The sequence below is a fragment of the Hypanus sabinus genome, chromosome 20, assembly GCF_030144855.1.
Source record: "Hypanus sabinus isolate sHypSab1 chromosome 20, sHypSab1.hap1, whole genome shotgun sequence".
NCBI lineage: Eukaryota > Metazoa > Chordata > Chondrichthyes > Myliobatiformes > Dasyatidae > Hypanus > Hypanus sabinus.
In genome coordinates, this window is record NC_082725.1 from 20,168,355 (window position 1) to 20,183,534 (window position 15,180).

Below are 15,180 nucleotides of genomic sequence, written 5' to 3' on the forward strand. Positions count from 1 at the left end.
TCATCACAACTAATCCCCAGCAGATGCCATTTCATTGGGTCTTCACTCAACCCTAGAACACCTGAACAGCAAGGTATGTACGTCAGGATGGTCTTCATTGACTACACCTGGGCATTATCACCCCCTCAAGTCTAATCGAAAGCTTCAGGTCCTGGGCCTCAATACCCCCTTGTGCCATTGAGCTTCGATTCTCTTGCTTGCCAACCCCAGTCAGTTTGGATTGGCAATAACATTTCCTCCACAATTGCCATCAACCGCGGCACACCACAATAAACAGTGTAATGATTTATGATGACGGGGATCCCTGATCGGGGTTCCAATTCTTGCCGCTAAGGAGTAAGGAGTTTGTAATCCTCCCCGTGACCGTGTGGGCTTCCTCTGGGTGCTCCAGTTTCCCCCCCGCAGTCCAAAGATTCACAGTTAGGGATAGTAAGTTGTGAGCGTGCTATGTTGGTACTGGAAGAGTGGTGACACTTTTAGGCTGCCCCACGCTATCTCTGCTGATTTGACTTCATGCAAGTGATGCATTTCGAAGTAGGTGTGACAAATAATAATTCTAATCTTTATCTAAGCACTGCTGCAATATGGGAAATGCATTGGTCTCTTTGCACTTGGAGCACTCAGTCAACATGGTGATAACCTGCTGTTAGCAATGATGATTGAGGGATATATCTGGAGCCAATGTGGGACTAGATCCCTTCAAGTTCTTAGAGCTTTGCTGTGCAGTAATTTGCGATGATGTAAAAGAGCAAAGCGGGATTTGTTTTAATATGACCATATATACAAAGTAAGGCATTTCTGACAATGCAATTGTCCCTTGGAATTTCACTGGAGAACCAGGCTGTATTTTTGGGCTTTAGTTTCTGGTAAATGGAATGGACCAACAGTTTTCTGGTTCCAAGTGGAAGGCACTACCAAATGGATTAACTCTGACCCAAAGGAATACACGTTCTCATTCAGCAAAAAGCCCATACAAACTTCCAGCATTTTGTCAGCTTTGGCTATTTTTTCCATTGTCTTACATGAAGATTTATGAGCAGCTCACCCGAGCTCAGAGCCCTAACCCATATCATTGCACCAAATGGTTTTCAATGTTACAATCGAATGTCTGCAGACTGAATCCTTCTTCAAATTTTGCTAGCTATGTGCATTTTGAAAATAAAGCATTTCAGTTGCCAAAATTGACAGAGCATTAAGGTGCACTAAAATTGCCTGTTTATTGTTATTAAGGTTAAGTAGCCAGCAGATGAACATTTGCCACGTATGGTGTCTCAGTCTGACTTGTCGTAATTATATAATGTAGTCTGGTAATAGAGTAATTTTACATGATACATTGAATTTCCCAAGGGAATGAGATGGGAATTAAGCTGTCTCTTCAGTTTTTGGTCATTTGCCTGTATTAAATTGAAATCTTAGATTTGATATTTATATTTTTACTTGTCTAGAGAGTCCTGACATTATTCTTGTAACTTTGATATAACAAAAGAATGAAGCAGGAAAGTTTCATCAATAAATTTTTCAATAGGTCAGAAAAACATATTTTCATTTCCACTGTATAGTGCTTTGAATAACCTTAAGATAATCCTAAGTGTTTTACAACAAATACATCACAATTACTAGAGCAGCATTACACAAAGCCATTCTAAAATATTCTTAGGATATTGGATATGGGTATGGTGAATGGGAATGTAATCATATAAATTTTTTTAGTCTTATAACAAATGTTCTTTACTTATTTTGGAAAATACCATGATGTTTGTAAATGGTACTTGGCCAAGTACCTAAATTTACAGTGCTACCTATAAATGTAGGTTTCCTTAGGGTCGTTATAGCTGGGGATGATAGTGGGGTAAGCTGCCATTACCTATTAAATGCTCCCACTGATGTGCACCTCAAATAGTTTCAAACAACCAAGTCCAGCTTCTGGCATCATGTGTGGCTTAGGGACTAAGCCCGGTGGAATTGTTTCTACAGACAGAACAGGGGGCAAAGCTGGGTTACTGGTGGCCTAACACCAGTCTCTTCGGGCAGATAGGGCTCGACAGCAGTGATCGGCAGCTCACCTCGGAGAAGACAAACTCTAGCCTTAAACCTCTGCTGCCTTGCAGCTATACCCACTCACGGGGAAGGCTTCAGGTGTAAACCCCAAGGAAAAATTTGGAGATGGAGTCCCTAAGGTTGTCCTACATTGAATTCAGTGCTGACTGGCAACCTCTGTGACACCGTTGATGCCAAACTGTATCAGTCTCTGCCACTCCTTTGGATTCATCAGCTGTGTGGAGAGGAGAGGGTCTGTTGCATGGGCAACAGCATGCTCTCCATATTGTGTGCTGGCCTGCGTATCACGTAGACAGCTGGCACGCAGCATCCACGGTCAACCCCAATGAAAGGAGGTCTTAAGCCAATATTCCATATTTATCTTCTGAAGAATGGTAAAGATGGAAATTCTAATTTTTCTGGAGGAACTCAGCAGGATGCGTTAGTACGTCTGCTGATAAAACAAAAGCTGGTGGTGATGTGGATAGTGCAGAAGGGAGGATGCAGAGCTGGGTTGAGACGTGGTATTTGGAGTTCAATCCAGTAAAGTGTGAAGTGATAAACTTTGGAAGTGTGAACTTGAAGGCAGAGTAATGGGTTAATGGCAGGATCTTGAGGTCCACGTCCCTGGACCCCTCAAAGTTGCTGTACAAATTGATAAGGTGGTTAAGAAAGTGTATGGTGTGTTGGCCTTCAATAATCAGAGGAGTGAGTTCAAGAGCCGCAAGGAAATGTTACAGCTCTATAAAACGCAGGACCACACTTACAGTCTTGCTGCTTGAGACAGAATTGGAAAGAAGGCGGGCTTCTCCATCTGCTGTCAGCCAGAACTCTGTCCATTCCCTCTGAGGGCCAGCACTTGTGGAGTTAAGCACCACATCAGAGACTTAAATTCGAAAGGGTCCAGTCCGGCTCTGAAGGAGCGTTGCACCATCACAAGTTCCATCCTCCTGGTGAAACATTAGACCAGAATTCTGGGGAATGGTCATAAACAGCACATGTCGCCATTTTGAAGAAGAGTGGAGAAGATATCCCCTGACATCAAGGCCAGTTTCTATCACAAATAGCAGGACAGCTCCTTGCCTTTGGAGAGGCAGTACATTCTGTTACTCTATTCACTGGTGGTTTGATTGAAAGCTGATCAATTGCTATTCACGTGGCTTATTGATTTAGGTCCAGCCTCTAAATATCAGACAAATTCCGGATACCGTGATGATCAATTGATTTTATGAGAAATTTAAGAAGATGAGCCCAGTCTCGATGAATGGCTTTCTTGTGCTTCTCATCTTCTTCATGGTCTACAGTCTCTATTTATTAGCATCCTCATCGACAACATTCCAAACTTTTATAACCATATCATTCTATTCCTTCCCTGATACCTTAGAAACGACAATTTTTTGTCATTGGGCCTTGATTTAGCCTTTATCCATTTTTCGCTGAACTTCGACTTTGTCCCAGTGGCAACTGGAAGCATGAACAATCTAATGATCCATTTAAAAAACGTATTATGGTTGTGCGTGTACAAGTGACCCTCTCACTCCCACCTCGAATAATATTAAGCAGACACACTCTCGTCCCTCAGAAAGTGCTTATATGTAAGTTCCTCCACAGCCTTGATCCAATTTATTGTTGCTTATGATTGCTGTCTGGGCTTCATTTCTTGATATTACTATTGTTGTGAATCTCGTCCACGGTGTGATGCGCTGCATTTTCTCTGTGCAGGTGATTGCCGAGGAGCTCTCAGGGAACGGTGATTATGTGGAGTTGACCTTTAGTGCAAGGAAACTAGATGATAAGGTAAGGAAATAAGAAAGGGAAGTGCTAATCACTAAATCATTCTTTTTTTGCTCGGATGTCAAACAACTGGGAAGATGCATTGTTAAAAACCTGCCAGAGCGTACTAAATATCTTCTTATCGACATTGTTCTGAACCTTTATATTAAAGTTATTTTACAGAACTGTTCCAATTCAGGAAACTACAAATGGCAGGCCTTTCGGGATTGAAGCAAGGAACACTTCCATATGAGGAAGGTGATAGGGATACGGCTGTTTCTTTCAAAGATGACAGCTGATGTTGGGACTGCTGTTCATCCACAATAAGAGCTTAATGGATTTTTGTTAACTAATGGTATAAAGCAATGTGAGAAATGTGAGCATATGTGCACTTCAATCACATAAATCAGTCACAATACCACTGAAAGCCAGAACAGATTTTTTAGAAGATAAAAGGCATTGTAAAGTTGGTGCTGTGAGGGACAAGGTTCACAGACTGGCACTTTCAATCATATGCTTTTGTGTTGTTGCAAAATGCTTTGTACCCAAGTGCTGGGCACATGACACTCTTCAGTTACATTTGGCAACAGGTCTTATTGTGCTTCCAGCTCAATTAATATTTCAGCACATTGAGCTATATAGCATACTTTCGGCCTTATGCAGGAAAAATAACAACTTTTGGAATTACTGTAAAGAGCTGAGCTTTAAGTTACGGCATAAATCATTGGAGTGAATGCTGAAATTATACAGGCTTCCCCCATTATCCAAGGGTAGAGCATTCCTATGAAACCGTTTGTAAGCTGAAATGTCATAAGGCGAAGAAACAATTACCATTAATTTATATAGGAAAAATTTTTGAGCGTTCCCAGACCTAAAAAATAACCTACTGAATCATACCAAATAACATTTAAAACCTAAAATAACACAAACATATAGTAAAAGCGGGAATGATATGATAAATATACAGCTTATATACAGTGGAAATATTGTACGTACAGTGTAGTTTCACTTATCAAAATCTGGAAGACAGCGAGCCAAAATCGATTTGGAGAAAAAAAATTGGCATGTACACGCCTACGCACGTTCACACGTATGTACGTACACACGTGCGCTCATACACGCATGTGCACACACCTGCCCGCACAAGGTTTCACAGACATGGTAGTCTTCCTCAGGGTAAACACACATATAAAGCGGCCATCTTTATTTTCATAAAAGCGAAAATCCTCTTTGGTTAGCGAAAACAGGTACTACTGTAGGTCTTTTGTAACAGCAAACTGTCGTAAAGCGAACGTTCGAAAAACGGGGGTCACCTGTATTACAGGGATGGCTCCAGTTTGGTATAGTAGAAGAGTTTGTAATATTACAGGACTAGTATTCCAGAGAGACATATTCAAATACCACACAATGGGGAAATAGCTAAACTGAGTTCACTAATTAAATCTGGAAAATGAAACAATTCTCAGCCTGACTTGCTAAGTTCCTCCATCACTCTGGATTTCCAGTATCCTCAGAATCTCTTGTGTTTAAAAAATGAACCTGGTTGTTTTTATTTCGTCTGCTTTGCATGCAACTCTAGATCCAGAAGAAATTCATGAAAGGGCCACCTGTCACTCAATTCAAAGACAAACAGGACTGAGCTTTGAAATAATATAAAATAATAGTCTCATGCATCCTTTTCATGGGAAATGTCAAACGTCAAACCCTTTTGCATTGTCAGCTATTTTTAATTCAAGTATACCAATATTTTTTCTATGAACTTACTCATTCTTAAAGTCTTTACTTTATCACCCGTACCCAAATTATTCATTGGCTGCTTCACTTTACAGAGAAAAAGGTTGAGAGGAATGTTCAAAGTCATGAGGGCTGTAGACAAGATAAATTGAGGGAGACAGCTTCTATCAGCTGAACCAGGCGGCTCAGATTCAAAGTCACTGGCTGAAGAACCAAAGGTTCTTTCACCAGTGGGTTGTCGTGATTTGGAATTCACTATCTAAGGACTTGATGGAAGCAGATTCATTCATGGCTCTTGAAAGGAAATTGAACAATAGGGGCAAATGACTGGGGAAAGAGCTTGAAAACAGTGTTAATTTGATCACACTTGTTAATTTGATCACACTTACAGAAAACCATCCGGACCGAATGACCTGAATAACCTAGTCCATTGGCTAAATTGGCCAGAACTTGTGCCCAGCATAGAGCCACCATGTTTGCTAATGGCATGTGGAAAAACATAGTGAGCTAATTTTACAGGTTGCTTAATTTCAACTTCCTGGTAATATCCCACCCTAAATATTAAGATCATATATGGCTGAGTGACGTTGTGGGGTACAGTATTGTGCAAAAGTCTTAAGCACCCTAGATTTTTATATGGCTACCATAGAACTCTGATCTACACATCACAGAAACTGTCTGGGATTACCTGGAGAAACAGAAGCAAGCGAGACAGCAAAAGTCTGCAGAAGAACTGTGGCAAGTTCTCCAAAATGCTTGGAATAAGCTTCCAATCGACTTTCTTAAGTAACTGCATGAGAGTGTGCCTAAGAGAATCGATGCAGTTTTAAAGGCAAAGGGTGGTAACACCAAATATTGATTTGATTTAGTTTTCTACTGTTTACTCCTCTTTATAGTGATTTTTTTTATATGTAGGTAATTGTAATTTCATCATTTTTGGAGGCTCTTTGCTTTACAGATTTTCTTTACATATGCTTATGACTTTTGCACAGTACTCTTATCTCTTAAAACAATGTTATCACAATGGGAAAAGGATATATGGCTGAAGAAACCCAGCCATGAAGCAGCTGGAAATAACATCCAGCATCTCATTCATGCTCCATGCTTCCAGTTTCATCAGTGGTCAATTCTCCGAATGCCTCTAATGTCTCTGATATTGGGAAGCAATTAGAACCTATTAAAAATCAGTCATGTAATTAACACTAACATATTAAGCAGATTTTCTAGCATAAATTCCATGTAATTGTTATAAGTTTGAACTCCAACGTTGAATGTTACGAGAAGGTCAGTGTTGGTGTACAAGTAGCTCAGCCAGCAAGCTTGAGACTTCCATTTGTGAGTTGAGTTCCCTAACTTGCTGTTAGCTTTATTGGGTAAATAGTAATGGTTCAGAATGGAAGTTTCCCATGTTGGCACGATTCATTTTGATGCAAACATGATTTTAGCTTGTTGAAATCACAAGCAAAAAAAACCATTCAGATTATAACCTGCGATAACTGGTTTATGAACTATTAACCAATCGATATTAACGTGTATTCTTACCATTTATGCAGCTCTGCATTCATGCAAGTAAGACATTAACATATGAATCATTTACATGAATAAGTAAAATTCACAATGTTTAAATAAATAATTGTGCATAATGTATGATTAACATGTCACACTCAACCTATGTTGCATGCATAATGAGAGAATCTTAGTTCAAGTATACTTGAAGTAAATGAAGCCAACTAAATTGCTCTGTTCAAAAAGAACAAAAATAAATGGCGGCCAGTTCAACTCTCTTTCTTTGAAGATGTAATTCTCTCTGTCTCAGTAATAGTGATTGTGGATAGTCGGAGCAGAAGTTATTGACATTTTCACAAGGTAATGCTTCAAAAGGGGGCATCCATCATTAAGGACCCCCATCACCCAGGACATCCCTCCTCATATTGCTACCATCAAGGAGGAGGTACATGTAGAGGAGCACTCAACATTTCAGGACCAGTTTCTTCCCCTCTGCCATCATATTTCTGAATAGACATTGAACCCATGTACACAAACTCCCTTTTTTTGCTTTAACTTTGCATTACTTATTTAAGTTATTTTTTAAAATATATTTCTCACTGTAATTTATAGATTTTTTATCATGCATTGCAAAAGTATTACTGCCACAAAACAACATATTTGTGATATATGCCACTGATTAAGGGCATATATCATTATCTCCAGCACCCAGGGCATGCCCTTTTCTCTTGTTACCATCAGGTAGGAGGTACAGAAGCCTGAAGGTACACACTCAGTGATTCAGGAACAGCTTCTTCCCCTCTGCCATCCGATTCCTAAATGGACATTGAACCCATGAACTCTACCACACTTTTTAAATATATATTATTTCTGCTTTTGCATGGTTTTTAATATATTCACTATACTGTAATTTATTTATTTCTTCTATATTGTGTATTGCATGGAACTGCTGCTGCTAAACTAACAAATTCCACAACACATGCGGTGATAATAAACCTGATTCTGATATTAAACCTTGTTCTGAAATATCGAAGGAAGGCTTGTTTACTGCACGTAACTGAACAAGTCAGTCACTTTATCATATGATCGAGCTGCAAAGATTGAGATTTTGTTTTGAGTTGAGGATGTGAACTCTGGAGCACTGGAGAGAATGTTGAAAGGTTATCCACGATAGGGAGTGAACAGAGCAGTACCTGAGCACTCAGTGAAAGGCACGGATGAACAAGGAGTGAGAAAAGGAGTCACTTGCAGGGGGACAGAGTGGTTAAAATGTCTTCAATTATGGATGAATAAATAGCTAACAGTTGCAGCAAAAGACGGCCATCTCATCAAAAGAACCACCCAATGAATTTGCATTGCCAAGTTTTGAAGACAAGTGAATTAATCTTTGGCTATAAAGATACCAGGACAAGGTGAATCAATGTCTGTTGATCAGCTGACAACTAATCCCAGGCTGACTTACAGTGATTGGTCATTGTTCCTATCAACATCTCATATGTTCTGGGGTGAACCATGTGACCAGTCATGCTTTGGAATACACTGTTGAGCTTTGAGACTTTTGTAGTTGCATGGTTTTGCTAAGTAAAGGTTTTATTTTGAGTTCCAGCTTTGTTCTATCACATGGTTTTGGGTCCCGTCAGTAGTTACTTGTGAGCAAACACAACAGAAGGAATAAAAATACTGCACGTGGTATTTCAATGTCTCACAAAGGCCCTGTACCTTTTGTTCACACTTAGAAAGTTATTTAGAGATATAGCACAGAAACAGGTCCTCAGTCCGGTCTCTGCACTGAACAGCACTCACCTGGTTACATTATTCCTCACAGTTTATTCTTCCCACCTTCACATCAGGTTCTACCTGACTCTCTCACTCACTAGAGGCAAATTGCAGTGGCTCGTCGATCCACCAATCTGAAAGTTTTGAGATGTGGGAGAAAGCCAGAGTAGCCCGAGGAAAGCCCCTTATACCCAGACTTCCTTGCAAAAAAAAAGCAACCTACCATTTACCGTTTCCTTTGTAAATGAATGTTAACACATTGTACCAGTACCTGAAGATGCTTTTGTGTATCAGCACAAACTATTCTCCTACTGCTTAAAAATATTTTTGGCGGGCAAGATGAGTCATTCTAATGGGAATGAGTATTTCAAGAAGATGGCAAAAGTGATTGATGAAGCTAAAGTTGTGGATGCTGTCTATATAAATTTTAGAAAGGTGGCTGGCAAGGTGCTTCATAGGAGATTAAGATGCATGGAATCCATGCTGAATTGGGTGTATTGATTCAGAATCGGCTTACCAATTGAAGACAGAGGTAGTGATCAATGGTACTTGCTCTGGCTGAAGTCCACGTCTAGCGCTGTTCCAAGGGATACATGCTGGGACCTCTGCTGTTGGTGATACATGTAAATGACCTGAATGAAAGTGTGGATGGATGGGTTGGTGGGTTGGCAGATGATACGAAGTCTGCTGGTGTTGTGGATAGTATAGAAGATTGCCAAAGGGTACAGCAGGATATAGATCAGTTGTAGATATGGGCAAAGAAACGGCAGATGGAGTTTCATCTGGCCAAATGTGAGGTGTTGCACTTTGGAAGAAAGGACAGTAGACTGACAAGACCCTTAATGGTGTTAACATACAGAGGGATCTTAGGGTCCAAGCCCTCAGCCCCTTAAAGGGGCAGCACTGGTTGAGAGGGTAGTAAATAAGGCATAAAGAATGCTTGCCTTTATTAGTGAAGACAATGAGTTCAGAGGTCAGGGAGTTAATTTTCAGGCTGCATTTGGAGTACTGTATTCATTTTTGATTGCTTCTTTATAGGAAAACTTTGGAGAAGGTACATGAAGGATTTATCTAGGAAGCTGCTTGGATTAGAAAACATACTATAAGAAGAGTTTGGGCAAACTCGGATTGTTTTCTCTGCAAGGGAGATCTGATTAAGGTTTGTCAGATATTGACAGGCGTTGTTAGGGTAGACAGTTGCCACCTTTTTCTCATTTAGGGCGGGGCAGGGAAATTTAACGAAAATGTGCGTACAAAATTTTTACACAGAGGGTGACGAGTGCCTGGGATTTGCTGCCTGGAGTGGTGGTGGAGGCATTCAAGTGACTCTTTGGCAGAGAATTGATGGATCGGGACCTTGTGCAGGCAGAAGGGATTAGTTTAATTATGACATTTCAAGATTACAGGATTAGTTAATGTCATTTCCTGTACTCAAGTGTAAGGAGAATGACATAATTGTTACTCTGGATCAGATGCAGCACAAAAAAACACAAAAGATCAAGAACACAGTAATAATAATGAAACACAATAAATATAAAAAACATAAGTTAGCTTATATACATTGATTGTATGCGCATTCATCTAAATTGTAAAGAGGGAGACTGACAGGAAATAATAAAGTCATGGTGGAGTTAGTGGGTGGAGATGTCAATCAGCCTTACTGCCTGGGGAGTCTGCTGGACCTGATGTGGGTGCTACGTGACCTCCTCCCTGGTGGGAGTGGGACAAACAGACCATGAGCAGGCAGCGTGGGATCCTCCACGATGTTACTGGCTCTCTTCTGGCACCTCTCTGTGTATACAGTATGTCCTTCATGGCAAGTAGGCTGGTGGCAGTGAAGTATCGGGAAGTTTTGACCACCCATTGCAGAGCCTTTCTTGCTGTCGCAGAGCAGTTTCCGTACCAAGCAGTGATGCAGCTTTTTAGGATGCTCTCTCCGGTGCATCCATAGAATGTTGTGAGTATGGATGTGCAAAGTCCAGCTCTCTTCAGCCCCCCTCAGAAAGTAGAGGCATCGGTGAGCTTTTGTGACTACTAGTTTAATGAGTTTGGTACAATATTGTGGGTTGAAGGGATTGTTCCTGTGCTGTGCAGTTTCATGTTCTATTGGGTTGATTTGATGCAATTTGACTGTCTAATTGTTTCATTTCTGGCAGACTATTTTTCATCTTTTTCACGGTCTGTGTATCTTTACTAGGGGAATTAGGTGGTGTGGGTGTAGACATTTTATAACACATTACAGCACTTTAATTATCTGATGATATATGATTACACTGAAGCAATCGTCTCCTGATTGTCAGGTTAAGTGAGCAAGGGTACCTTTGCCAGATGAATAGCTAACTCTTTACTGGAAGGAATGCTCGCTGCTTTTTATGTGGCTAATACCTACAGAAGCGGTGGGAGTTGTAGAGGGAGCAACTAATGGCTGTAAGATCATTCAAGGACACAGCTCACTCAACAGCGTTTGACAGCACTGATATTGGTAGCTTTTCACAAGCGCAATTATTTTTTGCGTTATGCAATTTGTTGAACCAGTAATATATATCTGAATTATATAATGCAAAATCGCTTTGTTTTCATTGCTACTGAATTAACTAGGATCATTTGTGATCGCAGTCAATAGAAATTGACCAAAGTCTTCACAGCTGCTGAAGTGGCTGTGACGAAGACATGCAAGTGCAGTAAATTAAACATTAAATTTGCAAATAAGCGAAAATCTGCAGATACTGGAAATCCGAGCAACACTCGCAGAATTGGGAGGAGGCTGAATACGGCTACTCTTTGGCAGAGGCATCTTTCTACCCACCATTTTTTAGAATTTTAGACAACAAATGAATGTTTGCCTCCATATATATTCCAATGTACAAAGTATTTTTCAAGTCTAGGAGGTAGATGGAGGAACTGGACTGACAAATGGGTGGTAGTTTAGTAGAAAATACCCACAGGTTGTCCACTACAGAACTACCAACCATCCATCTTCCGGTGTTCACCACCCCCACGACTTCTGTGTCATGCTGGAGGTCAGGTGTTAGTCAGTCAGACTCACCGCTCCACCATGGATTCCCCATTGCTGTGAAAAAATATAACAATGATTAGAGAGGCACAGAGAGATCTGTATTTACTGACAAGTTCCTTTATTGTTTAAACTAACAAGTATGTGAATTCATATGCCAAATACCTTGTGTGCACACCCGCTAAGTATCCCTGACACTCCTGAATAGTCAAAGAATAGCAAAGATATTACCTGGGCAAAGGAGTTTATGCTGGCCAGGCGTTCCTCGTTGTCCCGAATTGCTTGCCACGTGCTTCACGCAGAGTTGCTCACACTTGCGATGGTTATTCTTCAAAGTTAACACTGCTAGCACACACGAAGAGTCCACTTTTATATCCATTCCTTATCAATTCAAATATCGCATTCCAGTGTCATTGGCCACAGGTCATGTGCCTGTCCTTTAACACCTCGGTATTGACTCTGCTCCAAGCCAGCGTCCACTTAGAAACAGAAACATAGAAAGCCGACAGCCCACAAAGCTGTGCTGCACATGTCCTTACCTTAATATTTACCTAGGGTTACCCATAGCCCTCTATTTTTCTAAGCTCTATGTACATGTCCAGAAGTCGTTTAAATGACCCTATCGTATCCGCCTCCACCACCATCGCTGGCAGCCCATTCCATGCATTCACCACTCTACGTAAAAAGCTTACTACTGACATCTCCTCTGCACCTACTTCCATGCACCTTTAAACTGTGCCCTCTTGTGTTAGACATTTCAGCCCTGGGGAAAAGCCTCTGACTATCCTCACGATCAATGCCTCTCATCATCTTATTCACCTCTATCAGGTCACCTCTCATCCTCCGTCATTCCAAGGAGAAAAGGCCAAGTTCACTCAACCTATTCTCATAAGGCATGCTCCCCAATCCAGGCAACATCCTTGTAAATCTCCTCTGCACCTTTTCTATGGTTTCCACATCCGTCCTATAGTGAGGCAACCAGAACTGAGCACAGTACTCCAAGTGGGGTCTGACCAGGGTCCTATATAGCTGCAACATTACCTTTCTGCTCCTAAACTCAATCCCACGATTGATGAAAGCCAATGCACCGTATGCCTTCTTAACCACAGAGTCAACCTGTGCAGCAGCTTTGAGTGTCCTATGGACTTGGACCCTAAGATCCCTCTGATCCTCCACACTGCCAAGAATCTTAACATTAATACTATATTCTGCCATCCTATTTGACCTACCAAAATGAACCACCTCATACTTATCTGGGTTAAACTCTATCTGCCATTTTTCAGTGCAGTTTTGCATCCTATCAATGTCCCACTGTAACCTCTGATAGCCCTCCACACTATCCACAACACCTCCAACCTTTGTGTCATCAGCAAATTTACTAACCCATCCCTCCATTTCCTCATCCAGATCAATTATAAAAATTACGAAGGGTAGGGGTCCTAGAACAGTTCCCCGTGGCACACCACTGGTCACTGGCCTCCACGCCTCCTACAACTACTCTTTGCCTTCTGTGGGCTAGCCAATTCTGGATCCACAAAGCAATGTCCCCTTAGATCCTATGCACCCTTACTTTCTCAATAAGCCTTGCATGGGGTACCTTATCAAATACCTTGCTGAAATCCATATACACTACATCTACTGCACTACCTTCATCAACATGTTTAGTTACATCATTTATTGCCCTTTTCCCATCAAGTGACAGTCGATAATTTATGGCTGTTTGTTCTCAATCAGCAACGAGCTTGAATCACTTCAGGCAGACACCAACCCCAACATTCACGAACTTGCATGTTATAGCCAACCAAAGAAAACCTCACAAACAACTTCTTATTTTGAAATGGTCTCCAGTCCCGCAGATTACCTGAAGTATCATTGTGTCTTCTTTAAAACATTGATAAAGCCCAGCATGTCAAACTCACAAAATGGAGAATAGAGTGTCTTCACAAAATGGCAGCCTCCATCCCCAAGCACACAGCAAGAACAAAGACAATTCATCTGTCTGCTTCCACTGTCCTTGATTCATTTGCGTTCACTGATTTGTAGATTGTCATTCTTTCTGGCCAACACTCTCATGTTAAGCAGCAGTGTCTGATCTTACTCTGCTATGGAACTATTTTTGGTATATAACTCAGGATCAACAAATTTGTGGATGACACCAAGACTGGAGGTGTAGAGGACACTGTGGAAGACCATCATGGCTTGCAGTGGGATCTGGACCAGCTGAGAAAATGGCAGATGGAATTTAATGCAGACAATTGTGTAGTTTTGCCCTTCCAGTAGGTCTTACACAGTTGAATGGTAGGGCACTGATGAGTGCAGTTGAACAAAGGGATCTGGGAATACGGCTCCATAATTCATAAGTTGCATTACAGATTGATAGGATCGTAAAGAAAGCTTTTAGCACATTGGCCTTCATAAATCAAAGTATTGAGTACAGGAGATGAGATGAGGTAAGACATTGTTGTGGCCTAATTTGGAGTAATGTGTGCAGTTTTGGTCACCTACATACAGGATGTAAATAAGGTCAGAAGAGTACAGAGAAATTTTACAAGGATGTTGCTGGGTCTGGAGGATCAGAGTTTTATTGGAAGATTGAATAGGTTAGGACTTTATTCCTTGAAATGTGGAAGATTAAGAGGAGGTTTGATTGAGGTATACAAAGTTATGAGTGATGTAAATAAGGTAAATGCAAACAGGTGTTTTTCCACTGAGGTTGGGTGGGACTACAAATAAAGATTGTGGCTAAAGGTGAAAGGTGAAAAGTTCAAGGGGAACATGAGGAGAAATTTGTTCACTCAATGTGACATAAGCTACCAGCGCAGGTGGTGCTTGCAAGCTCAACATTTAAGAAAAGTTTGGATAGGTACGTGGAAGGTAGGGGTATGGAGGGCTATGGTCCCAGTGCAGGTCAATGGGAGTCAGCAGTTTAAATAGCGCAGCACAGACTAGATGGGCCAAAGGGCCTATTTCTGTTCTGTCCTGTTCTATGACTCTGTGAGTGGCTTCAGCTTTACACTAACCCTTGTTTCAATGGGGCTTTTTAAAATGGTAAGTTCAGGTCACTATTTTGTTTGATTTTCTTTATTTTAATTGATATTTGCAGTTACTTTGCTACTATTGAATATATAATTAACAATTTATATTTAATTACTTTTATTCTTTTAATTATTTAAATCCAAGTCAGCTGCATTTAAATGTCTCTGACTATCATGAATATTTAACAGTAGTGAGCTGTCGAAGGTCATCAGGGTGGCCCAGGGGAGAGAATCCAGCAACAAAGATCTGCCCACCATTCAAGACACAATATTCCTTTGCAGGGAGGATTGACAGTGGCATGAGAT

At 40.9% G+C, this 15,180-nt stretch overlaps 1 protein-coding gene across 8 annotated transcripts in view; it reads left to right on the forward strand.

Moving 5' to 3' along the window:
• Window positions 1–15,180, forward strand: part of LOC132378352 (copine-4) — a 347,486-nt gene that overhangs the window by 258,715 nt on the left and 73,591 nt on the right. For all 8 annotated transcript variants that reach the window (XM_059945192.1, XM_059945196.1, XM_059945195.1 and 5 more), the window contains one exon: window positions 3,760–3,834. In XM_059945192.1, coding sequence (XP_059801175.1) covers window positions 3,760–3,834 — 75 coding nt within the window. The remainder of the gene's footprint in view (window positions 1–3,759; window positions 3,835–15,180) is intronic.